Source organism: Salmo salar, chromosome 15 (assembly GCF_965601325.2).
Source record: "Salmo salar chromosome 15, fSalSal1, whole genome shotgun sequence".
In the NCBI taxonomy this organism is placed as follows: Eukaryota; Metazoa; Chordata; class Actinopteri; order Salmoniformes; family Salmonidae; genus Salmo; species Salmo salar.
This window is the reverse complement of record NC_138305.1, coordinates 20,959,086-20,983,255: the sequence shown is the minus strand read 5'-3', so window position 1 is coordinate 20,983,255 and position 24,170 is coordinate 20,959,086. Positions and strand designations below refer to the sequence as shown.

Sequence of the window (24,170 nt, the reverse complement as noted above, 5' to 3'; positions counted from 1 at the left end):
GATGAGTTTCTGAGTGTTTTTCAGATTGTTAATTACACGTCTGACCAGGAGAGGGCAGCAGAGGGCAGACTATACCACAGCCTGCAACAGCCCTGTCTTTCATGTTACAGCCCCGTCTACTGGTACAATCTGGAAGTGGATGAAATAAATGGAGATAACAGCCCATCCAAATACCCTATATAGTGCACTACATGGCACCCTATTCCCTATATAGTGCACTACATGGCACCCTACTCCCTATATAGTGCACTACATGGCACCCTACTCCCTATATAGTGCACTTTATGGCACCCTACCCCCTATATAGTGCACTACATGGCACCCTACCCCCTATATAGTGCACTACATGGCACCCTACTCCCTATATAGTGCACTACATGGCACCCTACTCCCTATAGTACACTTCATGGCACCCTACCCCCTATATAGTGCACTACATGGCACCCTACTCCCTATATAGTGCACTACATGGCACCCTACTCCCTATATAGTGCACTACATGGCACCCTACTCCCTATATAGTGCACTACATGGCACCCTACTCCCTATATAGTGCACTAGTGCATGCAGGATATACAGTAGGGTCCATTTGGAACATCCCTGTCTGCTTGTATGTCTGACTTGGACCTATTGTCTCTCAAGTCCTTATCCTCTCCCAGAGTGCTTCAGAGGGACACCTTATCCGCCATGAATACCACAACTTCTATAAAGATGATCACACTAACTGAGGAGCTCCGTCCCAAACCAAGAGGACCGTGCTGCTTCTCACCCCCCAGGCTATATATAACCACACACACACAAAAATAACAGCCCATCCAAATACCTCATCCCCATACTATTTACAGATGAGCTATGTACAGTCGTGGCCAAAAGTTTTGAGAATGACACAAATTTTCATTTCCACAAAGTTTGCTGCTTCAGTGTCTTTAGATATTTTTGTCAGATGTTACTATGGAATACTGAAGTATAATTACAAGCATTTCATGTGTCAAAGGCTTTTATTGACAATTACATGAAGCTGATGCAAAGAGTCAATATTTGCAGTGTTGACCGTTCTTTTTCAAGACCTCTGCAGTCTGCCCTGGCATGCTGTCAATTAACTTCTGGGCCACATCCTGACTGATGGCAGCCCATTCTTGCATAATCAATGCTTGGAGTTTGTCAGAATTTGTGGGTTTTTGTTTGTCCACCCGCCTCTTGAGGATTGACCACAAGTTTTCAATGGAATTAAGGTCTGGGGAGTTTCCTGGCCATGGACCCAAAATATCTATGTTCCCCAAGCCACTTAGTTATCACTTTTCCCTTATGGCAAGGTGCTCCATCATGCTGGAAAAGGCATTGTTCATCACCAAACTGTTCCTGGATGGTTGGGAGAAGTTGCTCTCGGAGGATGTGTTGGTACCATTCTTTATTCATGGCTGTGTTCTTAAGCAAAATTGAGTGAGTCCACTCCCTTGGATGAGAAGCAACCCCACACATGAATGGTCTCAGGATGCTTTACGGTTGGCATGACACAGGACTGATTGGTAGCGCTCACCTTGTCTTCTCTGGACAAGCTTTTTTCCGGATGCCCCAAACAATTGGAAAGGGGATTCATCAGAGAAAATGACTTTACCCTAGTCCTCAGCAGTCCAATCCCTGTACCTTTTGCAGAATATCAGTCTGTCCCTGATGCTTTTCCTGGAGAGAAGTGGCTTCTTTGTTGCCCTTCTTGACACCAGGCCATCCTCCAAAAGTCTTTGCCTCACTGTGCGTGCAGATGCACTCACACTTGCCTGCTGCCATTCCTGAGCAAGCTCTGTACTGGTGGTGCCCCGATCCCGCAGTTGAATCAACTTTAGGAGATGGTCCTGGCGCTTGCTGGACTTTCTTGGGCACCCTGAAGCCTTCTTCACAACAATTGAACCGCTCTCCTTGAAGTTCTTGATGATCCGATAAATGGTTGATTTAGTATCCTTGTCCTCATCAACACTCACACCTGTGTTAACGAGAGAATCACTGACATGATGTCAGCTGGTCCTTTTGTGGCAGGGCTGAAATGCAGTGGAAATGTTTTTGGGGGATTCAGTTCATTTGCATGGCAAAGAGGGAGTTTGCAATTAATTGCAACACATCTGATCACTCTTCATAACATTCTGGAGTATATGCAAATTGCCATCATACAAACTGAGGCAGCAGACTTTGTGACAATATAATATGTCATTTTCCAAACTTTTGGCCACGACTGTAGATTAGGTTTGAATGTAGATCAATTGATAGCTAGCTAGTTCTATCTCACAAATAAACTCTTTAGGCTAATAGTGTCACGTTCGTTTGTAGAGAAGGACCAAGGTGCAGCGTGAGTATCGTTCCACATCTTTATTAATATGTGTAACTTAGCAAGACATACTATAAACAAAACAACCAACTGTGACGACAGAGGTGCAACATGCACTAACTCAAAATAAGATCCCACAAACAACAGGTGGGAAAAGGCTGCCTAAATATGATCCCCAATCAGAGACAACGATAGACAGCTGCCTCTGATTGGGAACCATATCAGGCCAACATAGAAATATAACATCTAGATTACCCACCCTAGTCACACCCTGACCTAACCAAAAATAGAGTATAAAAAGAGCTCTAAGGTCAGGGCGTGACAAATAGTCATCACTGAAAAGTACATTTCCTGAAGAAAAGCTTTTCTAGCTTGTTTTTAAGTCATGTATGGTTGTGTCGTGACTTTACTTTCATTAATCTGATGACTTATTTAATCAACTAACTATGTTTAATTGTTACCCAATTTAAATTAATCATGTAACAATGACCTCATTAGGAATTTGGGGCACCACGAGAGCGGTTGTTTAAAGAGTTACCATCTCCCGAATTAAATTCTAAATGTCCTTACCTATCACCTCTATAAACAGTCAACATATGGATCTGTAAAAAACCCAGCCTTACTCATGATTCTGTATGACACATTGGTTTAACTATTTATTTACTAGCTAACTAAATAATAACACAGAATACACATACACAGTTAATATGTAACAGTGTAGGTTCCATCCCTCTATTTGCCCCAACCTGGGCTCGAACCAGGGACCCTTGCACAGATCAACAACTGACACCCACAAAGCATCATTAACCATCGCGCCACAAAAGCTGCGGTAGGTCTCAGAGCGAGTGACGTCACCGATTGAAATGCTATTAGCGCGCACCACCGCTAACTAACTAGCCATTTCACATCGGTTACACTCACCCCCCTTTTGATCTCCTCCTTTTCCGCAGCAACTAACAATCCAGGTCAACAGCATTAAAGTGGTACAGTCATGACAGTTCTGAAATAAGTTACAGTAGTGGTAGTGACTGGTTATAGTAATGGTAGTGACCGGTTATAGTAGTGGTAGTGACTGGTTATAGTAGTGGTAGTGACTGGTTATAGTAGCGGTAGTGTCTACAGTAGTAATGGTAGTGACTGGTTATAGTAGTGGTAGTGACTGGTTATAGTAGTGGTAGTGACTGGTTATAGTTATAGTAGTGGTAGTGTCTACAGTAGTAATGGTAGTGACTGGTTATAGTTATAGTAGTGGTAGTGTCTACAGTAGTAATGGTAGGGACTGGTTATAGTAGTGGTAGTGTCTACAGTAGTAATAGTAGGGACTGGTTATAGTAATGGTAGGGACTGGTTATAGTAATGGTAGTGACTGGTTATAGTAATGGTAGTGACTGGTTATAGTAGTGGTAGTGACTGGTTATAGTAGTGGTAGTGACTGGTTATAGTAGTGGTAATGTCTACAGTAGTAATGGTAGTGACTGGTTATAGTAGTGGTAGTGACTGGTTATAGTTATAGTAATGGTAGTGACTGGTTATAGTAGTGGTAGTGTCTACAGTAGTAATGGTAGTGACTGGTTATAGTAGTGGTAGTGACTGGTTATAGTAGTGGTAGTGACTGGTTATAGTAGTGGTAATGTCTACAGTAGTAATGGTAGTGACTGGATATAGTTATAGTAGTGGTAGTGACTGGTTATAGTAGTGGTAGTGTCTACAGTAGTAATGGTAGTGACTGGTTATAGTAGTGGTAGTGACTGGTTATAGTAATGGTAGTGACTAGTTATAGTAGTGGTAGTGACTGGTTATGGTAGTGGTAGTGACTGGTTATAGTAGTGGTAGTGACTGGTTATGGTAGTGGTAGTGACTGGTTATGGTAGTGGTAGTGACTGGTTATAGTAGTGGAAGTGACTGGTTATAGTAGTGGTAGTGTCTACAGTAGTAATGGTAGTGTCTGGTTATAGTAGTGGTAGTGTCTGGTTATAGTAGTGGTAGTGTCTGGTTATAGTAGTGGTAGTGTCTGGTTATAGTAGTGGTAGTGACTGGTTATAGTAGTGGTAGTGTCTGGTTATAGTAATGGTAGTGTCTACAGTAGTAATGGTAGTGACTGGTTATAGTAGTGGTAGTGACTGGTTATAGTTATAGTAGTGGTAGTGACTGGTTATAGTAGTGGTAGTGTCTGCAGTAGTAATGGTAGTGACTGGTTATAGTTATAGTAGTGGTAGTGACTGGTTATAGTAGTGGTAGTGACTGGTTATAGTAGTGGTAGTGACTGGTTATAGTAGTGGTTGTGACTGGTTATAGTAGTGGTAGTGACTGGTTATAGTAGCGGTAGTGACTGGTTATAGTTATAGTAGTGGTAGTGTCTACAGTAGTAATGCTAGTGACTGGTTATAGTAGTGGTAGTGTCTACAGTAGTAATGGTAGTGACTGGTTACAGTAGTAGTGGTAGTGACTGGTTATAGTAGTGGTAGTGACTGGTTATAGTAGTGGTAGTTACTGGTTATAGTAGTGGTAGTGACAGTTTATTGTAGTGGTAGTGTCTACAGTAGTAGTGGTAGTGACTGGTTATAGTAGTGGTAGTGACTGGTTATAGTAGTGGTAGTGACTGGTTATAGTAGTGGTAGTGACTGGTTATAGTAGCGGTAGTGACTGGTTATAGTTATAGTAGTGGTAGTGTCTACAGTAGTAATGGTAGTGACTCGTTATAGTAATGGTAGTGACTGGTTATTGTAGTGGTAGTGACTGGTTATAGTAGTGGTAGTGTCTACAGTAGTGATGGTAGTGTCTGGTTATAGTAGTGGTAGTGTCTACAGTAGTAATGGTAGGGGCTGGTTATAGTAATGGTAGTGACTGGTTATAGTTATAGTAGTGGTAGTGTCTACAGTAGTGATGGTAGTGACTGATTATAGTAGTGGTAGTGTCTGGTTATAGTAGTGGTAGTGACTGGTTATAGTTATAGTAGTGGTAGTGTCTACAGTAGTAATGGTAGGGACTGGTTATAGTAGTGGTAGTGTCTACAGTAGTAATGGTAGTGACTGGTTATAGTAATGGTAGGGACTGGTTATAGTAATGGTAGTGACTGGTTATTGTAATGGTAGTGACTGGTTATAGTAGTGGTAGTAACTGGTTATAGTAGTGGTAGTGACTGGTTATAGTAGTGGTAGTGATTGGTTATAGTTATAGTAGTGGTAGTGACTGGTTATAGTAGTGGTAGTGACTGGTTATAGTAGCGGTTGTGACTGGTTATAGTAGTGGTAGTGTCTACATTAGTAATGGTAGTGACTGGTTATAGTAGCGGTAGTGACTGGTTATAGTTATAGTAGTGGTAGTGTCTACAGTAGTAATGCTAGTGACTGGTTATAGTAGTGGTAGTGTCTACAGTAGTAATGGTAGTGACTGGTTATAGTAGTGGTAGTGACTGGTTATAGTAGTGGTAGTGACTGGTTATAGTAGCGGTAGTGACTGGTTATAGTTATAGAAGTGGTAGTGTCTACAGTAGTAATCGTAGTGACTGGTTATAGTAGTGGTAGTGTCTACAGTAGTAATGGTAGTGACTGGTTATAGTAGTGGTAGTGACTGGTTATAGTTATAGTAGTTGTAATGTCTACAGTAATAATGGTAGTGACTGGTTATAGTAGTGGTAGTGACTGGTTATAGTAGTGGTAGTGTCTACAGTAGTAATGGTAGTGACTCGTTATAGTAATGGTAGTGACTGGTTATTGTAGTGGTAGTGACTGGTTATAGTTATAGTAGTGGTAGTGTCTACAGTAGTGATGGTAGTGACTGGTTATAGTAGTGGTAGTGACTGGTTATAGTAGTGGTAGTGACTGGTTATAGTTATAGTAGTGGTAGTGTCTGCAGTAGTAGTGGTAGTGACTGGTTATAGTAGCGGTAGTGACTGGTTATAGTTATAGTAGTGGTAGTGTCTACAGTAGTAATGGTAGAGACTGGTTATAGTAGTGGTAGTGTCTACAGTAGTAATGGTACTGACTCGTTATAGTAATGGTAGTGACTGGTTATTGTAGTGGTAGTGACTGGTTATAGTTATAGTAGTGGTAGTGTCTACAGTAGTAATGGTAGTGACTGGTTATAGTAATGGTAGTGACTGGTTATAGTAGTGGTAGTGACTGGTTATAGTAGTGGTAGTGACTGGTTATAGTAGTGGTAGTGTCTACAGTAGTGATGGTAGTGACTGGTTATAGTAGTGGTAGTGTCTACAGTAATGGTAGGGACTGGTTATAGTAGGGGTAGTGTCTATAGTAGTAATGGTAGGGACTGGTTATAGTAATGGTAGGGACTGGTTATAGTAATGGTAGTGTCTACAGTAGTAATGGTAGGGACTGGTTATAGTAATGGTAGTGACTGGTTATAGTTATAGTAGTGGTAGTGTCTACAGTAGTGATGGTAGTGACTGATTATAGTAGTGGTAGTGTCTGGTTATAGTAGTGGTAGTGACTGGTTATAGTTATAGTAGTGGTAGTGTCTACAGTAGTAATGGTAGGGACTGGTTATAGTAGTGGAAGTGTCTACAGTAGTAATGGTAGGGACTGGTTATAGTAATGGTAGGGACTGGTTATAGTAGTGGTAGTGTCTACAGTAGTAATCGTAGTGACTGGTTATAGTAGTGGTAGTGTCTACAGTAGTAATGGTAGTGACTGGTTATAGTAGTGGTAGTGACTGGTTATAGTTATAGTAGTGATAGTGACTGGTTATAGTAGTGGTAGTGCCTACAGCAGTAATGGTAGTGTCTGGTTATAGTAGTGGTAGTGTCTGGTTATAGTAGTGGTAGTGTCTGGTTATAGTAGTGGTAGTGACTGGTTATAGTAGTGGTAGTGACTGGTTATAGTAGTGGTAGTGACTGGTTATAGTAGCGGTAGTGACTGGTTATAGTTATAGTAGTGGTAGTGTCTACAGTAGTAATGGTAGTGACTCGTTATAGTAATGGTAGTGACTGGTTATTGTAGTGGTAGTGACTGGTTATAGTTATAGTAGTGGTAGTGTCTACAGTAGTGATGGTAGTGACTGGTTATAGTAGTGGTAGTGTCTACAGTAGTAATGGTAGGGACTGGTTATAGTAGTGGTAGTGTCTACAGTAGTAATGGTAGGGACTGGTTATAGTAGTGGTAGTGTCTACAGTAGTAATGGTAGGGACTGGTTATAGTAATGGTAGGGACTGGTTATAGTAGTGGTAGTGACTGGTTATAGTAGTGGTAGTGTCTGCAGTAGTAATGGTAGTGACTGGTTATAGTAGTGGTAGTGACTGGTTATAGTTATAGTAGTGGTAGTGACTGGTTATAGTAGTGGTAGTGACTGGTGATAGGAGTGGTAGTGTCTACATTAGTAATGGTAGTGACTGGTTATAGTAGTGGTAGTGACTGGTTATAGTTATAGTAGTGGTAGTGTCTACAGTAGTAATGGTAGTGACTGGTTATAGTAGTGGTAGTGTCTACAGTAATAATGGTAGGGACTGGTTATAGTAATGGTAGTGACTGGTTATAGTAGTGGTAGTGACTGGTTATAGTAGTGGTAGTGACTGGTTATAGTAGTGGTAGTGACTGGTTATAGTAGTGGTAGTGACTGGTTATAGTAGTGGTAGTGTCTACAGTAGTAATGGTAGGGACTGGTTATAGTAGTGGTAGTGTCTACAGTAGTAATGGTAGGGACTGGTTATAGTAATGGTAGGGACTGGTTATAGTAATGGTAGGGACTGGTTCTAGTAATGGTAGTGACTGGTTATAGTAGTGGTAGTGACTGGTTATAGTAGTGGTAGTGACTGGTTATAGTAGTGGTAGTGGTAGTGACTGGTTATAGTAGTGGTAGTGTCTACAGTAGTAATGTTAGTGACTGGTTATAGTAGTGGTAGTGACTGGTTATAGTTATAATAGTGGTAGTGACTGGTTATAGTATTGGTAGTGTCTACAGTATTAATGGTAGTGTCTGGTTATAGTAGTGGTAGTGTCTGGTTATAGTAGTGGTAGTGTCTGGTTATAGTAGTGGTAGTGTCTGGTTATAGTAGTGGTAGTGACTGGTTATAGTAGTGGTAGTGACTGGTTATAGTAGTGGTAGTGTCTACGGTAGTAATGGTAGTGACTGGTTATAGTAGTGGTAGTGACTGGTTATAGTAGTGGTAGTGTCTGCAGTAGTAATGGTAGTGACTGGTTATAGTAGTGGTAGTGACTGGTTATAGTTATAGTAGTGGTAGTGACTGGTTATAGTAGTGGTAGTGACTGGTTATAGTTATAGTAGTGGTAGTGACTGGTTATAGTAGTGGTAGTGACTGGTTATAGGAGTGGTAGTGTCTACATTAGTAATGGTAGTGACTGGTTATAGTAGTGGTAGTGACTGGTTATAGTAGTGGTAGTGTCTACAGTAGTAATGGTAGTGACTGGTTATAGTAGTGGTAGTGTCTACAGTAGTAATGGTAGGGACTGGTTATAGTAATGGTAGGGACTGGTTATAGTATTGGTAGTGACTGGTTATAGTAGTGGTAGTGACTGGTTATAGTAGTGGTAGTGACTGGTTATAGTAGTGGTAGTGACTGGTTATAGTAGTGGTAGTGACTGGTTATAGTAGTGGTAGTGCCTACAGTAGTAATGGTAGTGACTGGTTATAGTAGTGGTAGTGACTGGTTATAGTAGTTGTCGTGTCTTTGGCTATGCCGGATTAAGTGATATGACAGGCTAATTTATAAAATGATTTCTCTGTAATTAATATTACCTGATTAAGCTAATCATGTAAATGTAATTAACTAGAAAGTCGGGGCACCACGGAAGAACGTTTATAGAGCTGTTATCTTCCGAATAAACTCTTAAAATACTTAGTAATATTTTACATCGATAGCCGTCATCTCAATCCTCACCTTATTTTCAGTCTCATAATGAAAGTTGTAAATTCTTGGCTATCTTCACGAACCCTGGCTAACAAGTTGAATCAGCAATACAAAATTGGGTTTAATTATTTATTTACTAAATACCTAACTAATCACACAGAATTACAAATACACAGAATACAATGACGTCATACAGAAAACGTCCTGGTGGACGGAACCTGTATCATGGCTGGTTACACAAAGGAAAGGGGGTTGGGCTTGAATGAAAGAGCGGGAAGATTTAGGAACAAAGAAACAGCAGCTATGCTATCGTAAATACATTATCTCATGCATTCTAAATTACCGCCCATTTGGAAAAGGAAAATGCAATAAATATTTACTCTGAGCTGCGCTTCGGTAAATTGGTCGTAGATGCTGGCCGGGTTGGCCAACAGATTTTCCTGTACTCGGAACAATGTCTCTGGTGGTAAATTGGATACGTGGTGGTATCTTCGTCCGTCTGTTAGACTGGATCCGTCGTCCGTCCTTTCCTAGCCCACGTCGACAGCGGCAGCTGCTAACTCAACGGCTAGGAAGTATCACTTCTGTAGTGAATAAGCTCAAAGTTCATACCATTCGCCATCAAAGCTCACGCCGAGGTTGGCATAGTTCTGTCCTTGATATGTGTGTCTCCTTCTAACGTGGAGGCTGCAGCCCTCCCGTACTGGAACAACCTGGTTATCATTTCGTCAAAGGATTATATAGTGGAGAGGGGGAGGGAGGTGTTTCATCGTTTATAACCCCTGTCTCTTCACAGGGTTGGGTTACTGATCGAGCAGGGTACTTTCCTTATAAAAACCCAAATCTCTCATTCGGAAGCTAAAATTACATTTCATCTCCTAACAAACATTTTCAATATCAAACATTTCAATTGCATAACACTTCCATGTGACTCTGATAACTAGAGGGTGTATACTTTCTCAGATACAGTTTATGTCGTCCTGTCGTCAGTCATAATGTCTCAGATGACAACCGAACTGACATACATACTCATTACGTTCCCAAGCATATTTCCAACTGGTTTTATTAACAAAATATGTGGTACCTTTCTCCATTTGTTTGATGTTCCCAGACTCTCTATATTTAACAGGACAGCAGTCCTTCAGTAGGGTCAGTAAGAGAGGGGAAGGGGGAAAGGTATTTATGGGGGGGGTCATAAACCTTACCCACAGGCCAACGTCATGACATAGTGGTAGTGTCTACATTAGTAATGGTAGTGACTGGTTATAGTAGTGGTAATGTCTGGTTATAGGAATGGTAGTGTCTGGTTATAGTAATGGTAGTGTCTACAGTAGTAATGGTAGTGACTGGTTATAGTAGTGGTAGTGACTGGTTATAGTAGTGGTAGTGATTGGTTATAGTTATAGTAGTGGTAGTGACTGGTTGTAGTAGTGGTAGTGACTGGTTATAGTAGTGGTAGTGACTGGTTATAGTAGTGGTAGTGACTGGTTATAGTTATAGTAGTGGTAGTGACTGGTTATAGTAGTGGTAGTGTCTGGTTATAGTAATGGTAGTGTCTGGTTATAGTAGTGGTAGTGACTGGTTATAGTAGTGGTAATGTCTACAGTAGTAATGGTAGTGACTGGTTATAGTTATAGTAGTGGTAGTGACTGGTTATAGTAGTGGTAGTGACTGGTTATAGTAGTGGTAGTGACTGGTTATAGTAGTGGTAGTGACTGGTTATAGTAGTGGTAGTGACTGGTTATAGTAGTGGTAGTGACTGGTTATAGTAATGGTAGTGACGGGTTATAGTAATGGTAGTGACTGGTTATAGTAGTGGTAGTGTCTGGTTATAGTAGTGACTGGGTATAGTAGTGGTAGTGACTGGGTATAGTAGTGGTAGTGACTGGTTATAGTAGTGGTAGTGACTGGTTATAGTAGTGGTAGTGACTGGTTATAGTAGTGGTAGTGACTGGTTATAGTAGTGGTAGTGTCTGGTTATAGTAGTGGTAGTGTCTACAGTAGTAATAGTGACTGGTTATAGTAGTGGTAGTGACTGGTTATAGTAGTGGTAGTGACTGGTTATAGTAGTGGTAGTGACTGGTTATAGTTATAGTAGTGGTAGTGACTGGTTATAGTAGTGGTAGTGTCTACAGTAGTAATGGTAGTGACTGGTTATAGTAGTGGTAGTGTCTGCAGTAGTAATGGTAGTGACTGGTTATAGTAGTGGTAGTGACTGGTTATAGTTATAGTAGTGGTAGTGACTGGTTATAGTTATAGTAGTGGTAGTGACTGGTTATAGTTATAGTAGTGACTGGTTATAGTAGTGGTAGTGTCTGCAGTAGTAATGGTAGTGACTGGTTATAGTAGTGGTAGTGACTGGTTATAGTTATAGTAGTGGTAATGTCTACAGTAGTAATGGTAGTGACTGGTTATAGTAGTGGTAGTGACTGGTTATAGTAGTGGTAGTGACTGGTTATAGTAGTGGTAGTGACTGGTTATAGTAGTGGTAGTGTCTGCAGTAGTAATGGTAGTGACTGGTTATAGTAGTGGTAGTGACTGGTTATAGTAGTGGTAGTGACTGGTTATAGTAGTGGTAGTGAATGGTTATAGTAGTGGTAGTGACTGGTTATAGTTATAGTAGTGGTAGTGACTGGTTATAGTTATAGTAGTGGTAGTGATTGGTTATAGTAGTGGTAGTGACTGGTTATAGTAGTGGTAGTGTCTGCAGTAGTAATGGTAGTGACTGGTTATAGTTACAGTAGTGCTAGTTCCTTTACCATGTACAGTAGACTTTTACCTGACCAGGTCATGAGATCAGGAAAAAACTCCAGGACCCAGAAAAGATGAACGAATTTTACCACACACCTTTTGAGCCTGTGTTGCCACCTTCTTTATTAAAGAGCAGGCTTTTGTTTCATCCCAGCACTAATCACATCATCTGACAGAGAGGAACGGGCTTCAGATCCGATGAAGGAATTCTTCGGGCACGCTCCACCCCCCTCCGCTGTACTCCCCTGGACGCGCTGTACTCCCCTGGACGCGCTGTGCTTTAAATAGCAGGTGTTTAAATACTGTTCCTGCTCAGCCTGTCAGTACTGTATAGGTCTGTATCTCCGTCCCTCTCTCTTTAACACCGACAAAAACACACGCCATGTCAGCCGCCAGCACCGAGACCAGCGCCCAGTTGCTAGCGGCAGCCAGCCGGGTTTTCTTCCAGCCGCCGGCCGGGGTTGGGTGCGCTGGTTCCGGCCCCATGCCGCGGGATGACCCGGTCCAGAGGAAGCAGGGGAAAGTGACGGTGAAATACGACAGGAAGGAGCTGCGGAAGAGACTGATCCTGGAGGAGTGGATCATTGAACAACTAAGCGATCTGTACGACTGTGAGGTGAGGAGAGGAGGAGGAGAGGAGAGGAGGTTTTATGGGCACTTTGGGTTGGTTATTCTTGGAGGATTCGGGATGAATTATTAATTGCCAAGATAATCAGTGTTTTTTAAAATGTTGTCTTTAGAGTTTGGAGTGTGTTTCGGTATGTTTGCAGTGGTGGTGCGTAAAGCATGGGGAAGTGGACATGTTTGTGGTTTGGTTAACTGTGTAAATCTGCCGGTCACACCGGTCTATTGTCCCCTCTCTCCCCGGCTTCACTGTTTCTCCCCTGGGCAGGCAGCTTCCAAGAGAGGGTCTCACCGGTCTATTGTCCTCTCTCTCCCCGGCTACACTGTTTCTCCCCTGGGCAGGCAGCTTCCAAGAGAGGGTCGCACAGAACAGATGAACCACTCGGCAGAAACTGGTTGAAATCAACGTTTCCACGTTATTTCAACCAAATAAAAAAAAAGCCATCGATGTTACGGCATTTTGTAATTTTTCCACCGAACTTTTAACCTAAATCCAATGACGTGACATTTTGTTGAGTTCACGTTGAATTCACGTTAGTTGACAACTCAACCAAATGTAGACATTGAAGTGAAGTCTGTGCCCAGTGGGGAATGACTGTTTTTTGAGGTCGTAAAACACCTCACACAGCTGCGCTTTAACCTCTTGGGGCTAGGTGGGACGCTAGCGTGCCACCTGTGGTGCACTCCATCAACAGCAGGTGCATTTCAAGAGCGGCAAATTTGAATCCAAATAAATGTCAAAATTCAAATTTTTCAAAAATACAACTATGTTACACCATTTGAAAGATAAACATCTCCTTAATCTAACCACGTTTTACGATTTCAAAAAGGTTTTACGGCGAAAGCATAAATTTAGAGTATGTTAGGACAGTACATTTACAAGAGTTGTGTGTAATGTTTTGTCAAGTCAAAGACAGGGTCACCAAAACCATAAAACCAGCTAAAATGATACACTAACCTTTTACAATCTCCATCAGATGACACTCCTAGGACATTATGTTAGACAATGCATGCATTTTTAGTTCTATCAAGTTCATATTTATATACAAAAACAGCGTTTTACTATGGCATTGATGTTGAGGAAATCGTTTCCCTCCAATAACCGGCAGTCAAGTCAGCGTCACAAATTAAATAATTAAAATTAGAAAACATTGGTAAAATATTATATTGTCATTTAAAGAATTATAGATTTACATCTTTTGAACGCAATCAACTTGCCAGATTTAAAAATAACCTTACTGGGAAATCACACTTTGCAATAATCTGAGCACTGTGCCCAGAAAAATACGCGTTGCGATACAGACTAGACGTCATGTTGGGGAGATCTAAAATCGAAAATACTATGTAAATAATCCATTACCTTTGATTCTCTTCATCAGATGTCACTTCCAGGTATCACAGGTCCATAACGAATGTAGTTTTGTTCAAAAAAGCTCATCATTTATGTCCAAAAATCTCCGTCTCGTTAGCACATGATGTAAGCCAGCCGGACTTCTCGTCATGAACGAGGGGAAAAAATATATTTCCGTTCGTTCAAACATGTCAAACGTTGTATAGCATAAATCATTAGGGCCTTTTTTAACCAGAACATGAATAATATTCAAGGTGGACGAATGCATAGCCTTTTATAACGTATTGGAACGAGGGTACCCAACATGAAGTAGCGCGCCAGGTGTCTAATGGGACATCACCGTTCCATGGCTCTTGTTCGGTCAGATCTCCCTCCAGAAGACTCAAAACACTTTGTAAAGGCTGGTGACATCTAGTGGAAGCAATAGGAAGTGCCAAAATATTCCTAAACCCCTGTGTTTTTCAATGGGATAGGTTTAAAATCAATACAACACATCAGGTATCCACTTCCTGTCAGAAAATGTCTCAGGGTTTTGCCTGCCAAATGAGTTCTGTTATACTCACAGACACCATTCAAACAGTTTTGGAAACTTTAGAGTGTTTTCTATCCATATATAATAAGTATATGCATATTCTAGTTACTGGGTAGGATTAGTAACCAGATTAAATCGGGTACATTTTTTTTTATCCAGACGTGCAAATGCTGCCCCCTAGACCCAACAGGTTAAGCATCAGACTCTTTTTTTGTAGCCGAGTCCAATCTCCTTTAACTGCTGACAACGCGTTTACAGTCGGCTATAGAAGGGCTGATTTGTCAATAGGCCGACAGACAGACAAATATCGTCTCACACTGGGCTACACCCTTTACCAGAATACACAATTTGTTTAATTAATTCATAATGTCGACCCGAATAGTTTTGTGTTTTTCTATTGATTCAAAATAATGCTTAAAGGAAGTGGAAACTGCTGGTCTAGATAATGATTGGTTGTCTGGTATGTGAGTCCATTCATGTTAATATCTGCCTGTGATGAGTCGGGAATATTCTTAACCCTTCTGATCACATGCAAGTCCGTGTCTTTCCCTGAGAAATGGTATTGACCGAGACATTGGAATGCGGTCTCACGGCGACGGTCGGTACGTTCTTTAACAGTTTTAGAGCTGAGAGCATCTCCACAGTGCTGTGTTCTCCATAGCGTGCAGGATGCTGCTAGACTGGAGAGGAGAGGAGAGGGCTGTGGGTTAACCAATGACATGAGGAGGAGAGGGCAGTGGGTTAACCAATGACGTGAGGAGGAGAGGGCAGTGGGTGAACCAATGACGTGAGGAGGAGAGGGCTGTGGGTTAACCAATGACATGAGGAGGAGAGGGCAGTGGGTTAACCAATGACATGAGGAGGAGAGGGCTGTGGGTTAACCAATGACAGGAGGAGAGGGCTGTGGGTTAACCAATGACAGGAGGAGGAGAGGGCTGTGGGTTAACCAATGACATGAGGAGAGGGCAGTGGGTTAACCAATGACAGGAGGAGAGGGCAGTGGGTTAACCAATGACATGAGGAGAGGAGGGCAGTGGGTTAACCAATGACATGAGGAGAGGGCAGTGGGTTAACCAATGACATGAGGAGGAGAGGGCAGTGGGTTAACCAATGACATGAGGAGGAGAGGGCAGTGGGTTAACCGATGACATGAGGAGGAGAGGGCAGTGGGTTAACCAATGACATGAGGAGGAGAGGGCAGTGGGTTAACCAATGACAGGAGGAGGAGAGGGCAGTGGGTTAACCAATGACAGGAGGAGGAGAGGGCAGTGGGTTAACCAATGACATGAGGAGGAGAGGGCAGTGGGTTAACCAATGACAGGAGGAGGAGAGGGCAGTGGGTTAACCAATGACAGGAGGAGAGGGCAGTGGGTTAACCAATGACATGAGGAGAGGAGGGCAGTGGGCTAACCAATGACATGAGGAGGAGAGGGCAGTGGGTTAACCAATGACAGGAGGAGGAGAGGGCAGTGGGTTAACCAATGACATGAGGAAGAGAGGGCAGTGGGTTAACCAATGACAGGAGGAGGAGAGGGCAGTGGGTTAACCAATGACATGAGGAGAGGAGGGCAGTGGGTTAACCAATGACAGGAGGAGAGGAGGGCAGTGGGTTAACACCTGGCCTTAGCTGGTTAGCCCTGGTCTGTAGCCATGCCAGTCCCTCCTGGCCTTAGCTGGTTAGCCCTGGTCTGTAGCCATGCCAGTCAATCCTGGCCTTAGCTGGTTAGCCCTGGTCTGTAGCCATGCCAGTCCATCCTGGCCTTAGCTGGTTAGCCCTGGTCTGTAGCCATGCCAGTCCATCCTGGCCTTAGCTGGTTAGCCCTGGTCTGTAGCCATGCCAGTCCATCCTGGCCTTAGCTTGTTAGCCCTGGTCTGTAGCCATGCCAGTCCATCCTGGCCTAAGCTTGTTAGCCCTGGTCTGTAGCCATGCCAGTCCATCCTGGCCTTAGCTGGTTAGCCCTGGTCTGTAGCCATGCCAGTCCATCCTGGCCTTAGCTGGTTAGCTCTGGTCTGTAGCCATGCCAGTCCATCCTGGTCTTAGCTGGTTAGCCCTGGTCTGTAGCCATGCCAGTCCCTCCTGGCCGTAACTGGTTAGCCCTGGTCTGTAGCCATGCCAGTCCATCATGGCCTTAGCTGGTTAGCCCTGGTCTGTAGCCATGCCAGTCCATCATGGCCTTAGCTGGTTAGCCCTGGTCTGTAGCCATGCCAGTCCATCATGGCCTTAGCTGGTTAGCCCTGGTCTGTAGCCATGCCAGTCCATCATGGCCTTAGCTGGTTAGCCCTGGTCTGTAGCCATGCCAGTCCATCATGGCCTTAGCTGGTTAGCCCTGGTCTGTAGCCATGCCAGTCTCTACTGGCCGTAACTGGTTAGCCCTGGTCTGTAGCCATGCCAGTCCATCCTGGCCTTAGCTGGTTAGCCCTGGTCTGTAGCCATGCCAGTCCATCCTGGCCTTAGCTGGTTAGCCTTGGTCTTCAGTTGCAGCCTACATGGAGTCGTTCTATACTGCTAACTGTTAAAGAGGGACTACCCTAAACAGCAACTTCTCCTTTTAAAACGGCCAATGTGGCATCGATATGAGTCAGACATTTACTCTAGTGTCTAAATGGACTAAAGTCTCAGTCTCGTCCCAAAACGGAGATTTTCAAGATGATGGGAAGAAATTGAATGTCATGGAATGAAAGGTACTGTAACAGTTTTCCTTGATGGTTGGGGTTTATTTCAATCCCGCCCACAGCTGGCAACATCCAAATAATCATCAATTCAAAGCACAGCTGCACGCGACCTGACCGTATTACCCATGGTCCATTTGGTTTGACATTTGATTTCCCTGTGGGACTTGTTGGGGACCATCAGTAAATTACACAGTGTACACGGGACAATGTTTTAAAATGTCAATAGCTCTAACTGTCAATGACCTAACAACCTCAAAGCAACTATAAATTGTAGAAAGTCATAGACATATATTAAAAGCGTTTAATGAGATGACTTAAAGATGTGCAACATGAAAATATTGTCTAATTTACTTTTTTATAAAAAATTGACGGTCCCTAACTATCCCCAGAGATAGGCTACCTTTAGCCAAAGGTCGCACACCAGCCAGCTGAAGCTAATTGGCGATAGAAGTTGGCTAATGCTAGTTATCCTAGGAGACTTCAATATACAACACCTGGTTAGAGTTATCTAGAAGGGTGAGTGACTGTTCTCCTTTTAAAAAAATGTTCTTGGGCATGTTTTGCTGAATCGGCAGCGCTTTGCGGTCCGTCTCTGTATCGGTTTCATATGAAAGCCTGATACTAGTGTACAGAACAGAGCAGTGTGTGTTTAATAGAGTAGAGAAAGGGTCGCTTCACATTCAGGGACATGTATTTCTGTTTCCTGTAACTCAGCCACAGTTAGGGTGATAGGTAGACCAGGGTGTGCATGACAGTTAATTAAACCCAATCACAATATTCGTCTGTCGTCATGAGAATTAAGATTATCGTAACCCCGTTTTATATGATAATGAAAATAATCTGAACTTTTCATTCCATGGTACGTTATCCAGAGCAGAATACTATCGTAGATCTCTCTAGTGTACTAACAGAGGCAAGAAGACTATAATGACCTAACAAACAGAAATTAACAGTGCTATTTGTCAAACATAATCCTCTTGTCGCCCTCGCAATGTTCTCTTGTCGCTCTCCTCTCCTCTCCTCTCCTCTCCTCTCTCTGTATATTGTCTCTCTCTGGGCATAGTATTACATAATCAGTGATGAATTTCTCTCCTGTCTCTTGTGGGACTCTGCTTTTTTCAGGACACACAGAGGGGAAGAGAGAGAGAGCGATCTCCCCAACATTACTCCTCTCTAGCTCAGTGTTGTGTCTCTGTGTGGAGCTCAGACCCTGCTCTCGATGCTCTGTGTGTTCAGTAGCCTACTATCTGTGTAGAGATGTGTGTGTGTTCAGTAGCTTACTATCTGTGTAGAGATATGTGTGTGTGTTCAGTAGCCTACTATCTGTGTAGAGATGTGTGTGTGTTCAGTAGCCTACTATCTGTGTAGAGATATGTGTGTGTGTGTGTCCAGTAGCCTACTATCTGTGTAGAGATATGTGAGTGTGTGTTCAGTAGCATACTATCTGTGTAGATATGTGTGTGTGTGTGTTCAGTGCTGAGGTTAAGGTTAGGAGTCCAGCCTACTATCTGTGTAGAGATGTATGTGTGTGTGTTCAGTGCTGAGGTTAAGGTTAGGAGTCCAGCCTACTATCTGTGTAGAGGTGTGTGTGTGTGTGTGTGTGTGTGTGTGTGTGTGTGTGTGTTCAGTGCTGAGGTTAAGGTTAGGAGTTCAGCCTACTTCTAGAAAAGAGTCTGTATGGTGATGGATCAATATGGCTGAGAGAGAGTCAGTCAGTTGATGGCATTAGTGCTGCTCAAGCCTTTTCTCTCTGTGTGACACACACACACACACACACACACACACACACACACACACACACACAGAGGGAGGGAGACAATGCGATCTGGGTCATTGTGTTTGGACCAAATGGAGCCAGTGGCCTACAGGCAATCTACATCATCATGGTTCATAACAACTCACAGTTGTCTGTCTGTCTGTCTGTCTGTCTGTCTGTCTGTCTGTCTGTCTGTCTGTCTGTCTGTCTGTCTGTCTGTCTGTCTGTCTGTCTGTCTGTCTGTCTGTCTGTCTGTCTGTCTGTCTGTCCCTCTGTCTCTGTCCCTCTGTCTCTGTCCCTCTGTCTCTGTCCCTCTGTCTCTGTCCCTCTGTCTCTCTGTCTCTGTGTCTGTCTCTGTCTCTCTACACAGTATTATTACGTTCTGCATAGGAGTCTGTATGGTGAGGGCCAGTCTGAGGGCCGGTCTGAGGGCAGTGTGTGTGTATTTGAAAATAAGTAGTTATTTTCTTTTTTATATTACTACTTTAGTAGTATTACTCCTTTTATATTATATTACTACAATAGTATGGTACTACATTAGTATTATGATACTACATTAGTATTGTGGTACTACTTTAGTATTGTGGTAATACATTAGTATTATGGTACTGCTTTAGTATTACAGTACTACTTTAGTATTACGGTACTGCTTTAGTATTAAGGTACAACTTTAGTATTATGGTACTGCTTTAGTATTGTGGTACTACATTAGTTTTACGGTACTACTTTAGTATTATGGTACTGCTTTAGTATTGTGGTACTACATTAGTATTACGGTACTACATTAGTATTATGGTACTGCTTTAATACTATGGTACTACATTAGTTTTATGGTACTACTTTAGTATTATGGTACTACATTAGTATTATATCTACTATTGTTGTCGCTGTTGTTTTCATATTTGTTATGCGTATCACTTGGCAACATTGACCTTGCCCTTCATGCCATTACAGAATATTGCATTTGAGTTGGGAGAGGGAGAGGAGAGGGTGGTCATTTTGCTACTTGGCGTCAACAGTCAGAGGAGAATTGGAGCAGCTGTACTCTGTTCTCTCTCTCTCTCTCTCTCTCTCTCTCCGTCTCTCTCTCCCGCTCTTCCTCTCTCCCTCTCTCGCTCTTCCTCTCTCTCTCCCTCTCTCTTCCTCTCTCTCTCCCTCTCCGTCTCTCTCTCTCTCCCTCTTTCTCTCTGTCTCGCTCCCCCTCTCTCTCTGTCTCTCTCTCTCTCTCTCTATACTCTCTCCCCCCTCTCTCTCTCCCTCCCCCCCACTCTCACTCTCATTGAAATTCACATTTATTTTTGTTTTTATTGAATGAATAGTTGGCTACACATGGAAAATTAACATTATTATTATTACTACTAAAATGAATGTCCCTTTTTAACATTTTTACCCCAACTACCACCAGCAGGTTGATGTTTATTAGCATGATGATTCTTGTCCTGGAGGCAGAACTGAGCGATGTCCCCTTGGATAGGCCAGCTGCAACGTGAAAATTGGCTCTATTGTAAAAAAAAAAAATAAAAGATAATGAAATTAGCTTTGGCTCTGCCACGGCATATAGTCATTACTATATTAATGCCATTACGTTTTTGTCATTAACATCAACATTATCAAAACCACAAGCTAGAACGAGGACATTTTTCATTTCACTGGTTTTGACTTCCTGTGTATTCGTCTGCTCATAGTGAACCACAAAGTCCGGCGTTCATAGCGAAGGTAGACGGGGCGTACATGCCGAAGGTAGACGGGGCGTTCATGGCGAAGGTAGACGGGGCGTTCATGGCGAAGGTAGACGGGGCGTTCATGGCGAAGGTAGACGGGGCGTTCATGGCGAAGGTAGACGGGGCGTTCATGGCGAAGGTAGACGGTGCGTTCATAGCGAAGGTAGACGGTGCGTACATAGCGAAGGTAGACGGGGCGTTCATAGCGAAGGTAGACGGGGCGTACATAGCGAAGGTAGACGGGGCGTTCATAGCGGAGGTAGACGGGGCGTTCATAGCGGAGGTAGACGGGGCGTTCATAGCGAAGGTAGACGGGGCGTTCATGGCGAAGGTAGACGGGGCGTTCATGGCGAAGGTAGACGGTGCGTTCATAGCGAAGGTAGACGGTGCGTACATAGCGAAGGTAGACGGGGCGTTCATAGCGAAGGTAGACGGGGCGTACATAGCGAAGGTAGACGGGGCGTTCATAGCGGAGGTAGACGGGGCGTTCATAGCGGAGGTAGACGGGGCGTTCATAGCGGAGGTAGACGGGGCGTTCATAGCGAAGGTAGACGGGGCGTTCATGGCGAAGGTAGACGGGGCGTTCATGGCGAAGGTAGACGGGGCGTTCATGGCGAAGGTAGACGGGGCGTTCATGGCGAAGGTAGACGGGGGCGTTCATAGCGAAGGTAGATCTTCGTAGTTTCCTTTGAACGACCAAAACACAGTAATCTCAGAAATTTTCTAGGAACAATTATTATTCTTTTTTTTAACGTTTGTTTTTCACTAACGTTTGGCGTCATGCCTGTGTGGTGTTTTGTGTCTGGCTGAAAATGATCTTTCACCGTTCTACCTACCAGAGATTTACTCCGACGCTGCCAGTGGCTTGCGGCTATTGTTAGTGCTGCGTCAATTCAATTCTGGTATCAGAACAAAATTTAACACTAGGCTACTGAATATATTTTCAGCTGTTTATTAATAGAATTAGTCAAGCAGAATAAATGGTAAATGCAATCTTCGTATATACGGGTTCACTGTAACACCTCGCAGGGCAAACAGAGAACTGAAAATGACATCATAAGTTCTTCATTAAATACTCTGACAGAGATAGTTCCAGCTCACTGCTGGCCTGTCAGAGGGAAGATGAGCGTGGTTTAAACTTACTCATCCTATCGTTGGCGTGCAGGCTGGTCCCAGCCTCTAGACGCATCTTTGTTGCCAAGCATAGTTGTCTTCTAGCTTATCTTCCTGTGTGTACCCGAGAGTCAGACACCCAAGGACAGTGCCTGTTCTTGTGCCACAGCCATTCTCCCCTCTATCAGTTCCTCACATACACCTGTCCATGAGCGGCCCCACAACCAGGCATTGTGTGTGTGTGTCACGAGTCTACTCAGCCTACACTCCTACTAGCCAGCAACCCTCCAGTTAGTCATGTCTATTATATGTTGCTCAATCTATGTTAATACAATATAAACCTCTTAGTGCATTACAGTCCATTCATACTTAGGCCTACATCTACTGTAAATGGTAATGCATCACATCTAATAAGGGAAATAAAACCCAACACTATCAAGAATGATACTTACGGTGACCAGGGATTATCAGAGGAATTTTCAGGCTGAACTGATGGGGCATCCATTTTGACGACAGTTGAGAAGTGATGCAAAACCATAGTTTTTCTCCCTTCACAACAGACAGAAGATTCTTGTTTAGAGGTAACGTAACGTTAGCTAGCTTGCTAGCCTAGCTGGACTAAGTAAGTTAGCTAGCTAGCTAATGTTACAGTCCTGTATTGAACTCCTAAAGCCATCAGCTAAATCATGTACAGTGTCACGCCCTGACCTTAGAGTTCTTATTTATTCTCTATGTTTGGTTAGGTCAGGGTGTGACTCGGGTGGGAATATCTATGTTTTCTATTTCTTTGTTTTTGAGCCGAGTATGGTTCCCAATCAGAGGCAGCTGTCTATCGTTGTCTCTGATTTGGGAATCATACTTAGGCAGCCTGTTTTCCACCTGTGTTTTGTGGGAGGTTATTTTCTGTTTAGCTTATGAGCCTGACGGAACTGTGCGTTTTCGTTTTTTCCCTTTTGTTATTTTGTTTGAGTGTTTCTTGAAAATAAATATCATGAACACTTACCACGCTGCGCTTTGGTCCACTTCTTCAACTACAAGCGACGAGTGTTACATACAGGACATTCAGAAAGTATTCAGATCACTTTACTTTTTCCACATTTTGTTGCATTATTCTAAAATGGATTAAATAAAATAAAAATCCTCATCAATCTACACACAATACCCCATAATGACATCACAATACCCCATAATGACTATAATAAAACAACAGAAATGCCTTTATTTACATCAGTATTCAGACCCTTTGCTATGAGAAGGTTCACCTTCCAACAGACAACGACCATGAATAAAGGGTCTGAATACTTATGTAAATGTGATATTTTCTGTTTTAAATGTTTAATACATTTGCAAGAATTTCTGAAAACTTGTTTTTGCTTTGCCACTATGGGGTAGTGTGTAGATTGATGGGGGAAAAAAACAATTGAATCAATTTTAGAATAAGGCTTTAACGTAACAAAATGGGTAAAAAGTCAAAGGGGTCTGAATACTTTCCGAATGCACTGTAGTTAGCTAGCTATCTTTTAGATACACACTGTCAAACAATTTCGCCCTATGCCATGGCAGTCTCTTCTAGACTGGAAGCTTACTTCAGCAGAGATAACGAACAAACAAAAACCTTTAGTCTTTGACTAGTGATAGCTAACTAACGTTAGCAAAAAAAAGAGTATCTCAATTTGGTAACCACCTATTCCAGCCTTGTCTGGAAACCACTACAAATAATATTGTAGATATAGCTAACTCTCTGTGTATTGGTAGTGATGTTGAATGTGTATAAATCGTCTATGATTGGTTAGTTGGTTCTCAGCTGGCTAGCAATCTTGCTTCCAGTTTAGTGATGCTAGCTAGCTAACAGCAAGATGACTATTGAAATGGCCATGTTAGGTGTGCTAAGCTAGCCAGTCTGATAGAGATCAATACAATTAGTGGGGTGGTTATTGTGTTTTTGTTGTAGGTGTGCTTCTGACTGTAACCAGTGCCAGTAATCTGGTTCAGGTTATTAATCAACCTACCAGGGTGTTTACAAACACTACAGGAACAAGATCATCAATATGTATCGATCACATTTTTACTAATACTGTAGAACTTTGTTCTAAAGCTGTATCCGTACCCATTGGATGCAGTGATCACAATATAGTGGCTATATCCAGGAAAGACAAAGTTCCAACAGCTGGGCCTAAAATAGTGTATAAGAGATCATACAAAATATTTAGCTGTGACTCTGATGTGGATGATGTTAAAAATATTTTGGGGTCTGATGTGATTAATGAGGAGCATCCAGACGCTGCTCCCCTAATGAATTTATGAAATTGCTTCTTCCAATTATTGATAAACATGCACCTGTTAAGAAACTGACTGTTAGAACTGTTAAGGCTCCATGGATTGACGAGGAATTGAAAAACTGTATGGTTGGAAGACGGGGATAAAGGAGTGGCTAATAAGTCTGGCTGCACATCTGACTGGCTGACTTACTGCAAATTGAGAAATGATGTGACTAAACTCAACAAAAAGA

At 42.7% G+C, this 24,170-nt stretch overlaps 1 protein-coding gene across 1 annotated transcript in view; it reads left to right on the top strand.

Moving 5' to 3' along the window:
* The first annotated feature begins 12,106 nt into the window (after positions 1 to 12,106).
* The window catches only part of LOC106571001 (protein phosphatase 1 regulatory subunit 14B), a 54,118-nt gene continuing 42,054 nt past the window's right edge, over positions 12,107 to 24,170 (top strand). The window contains exon 1 of the mRNA XM_045695492.2: positions 12,107 to 12,507. Coding sequence (XP_045551448.1) covers positions 12,274 to 12,507 — 234 coding nt within the window. The 5' untranslated portion in view covers positions 12,107 to 12,273. The remainder of the gene's footprint in view (positions 12,508 to 24,170) is intronic.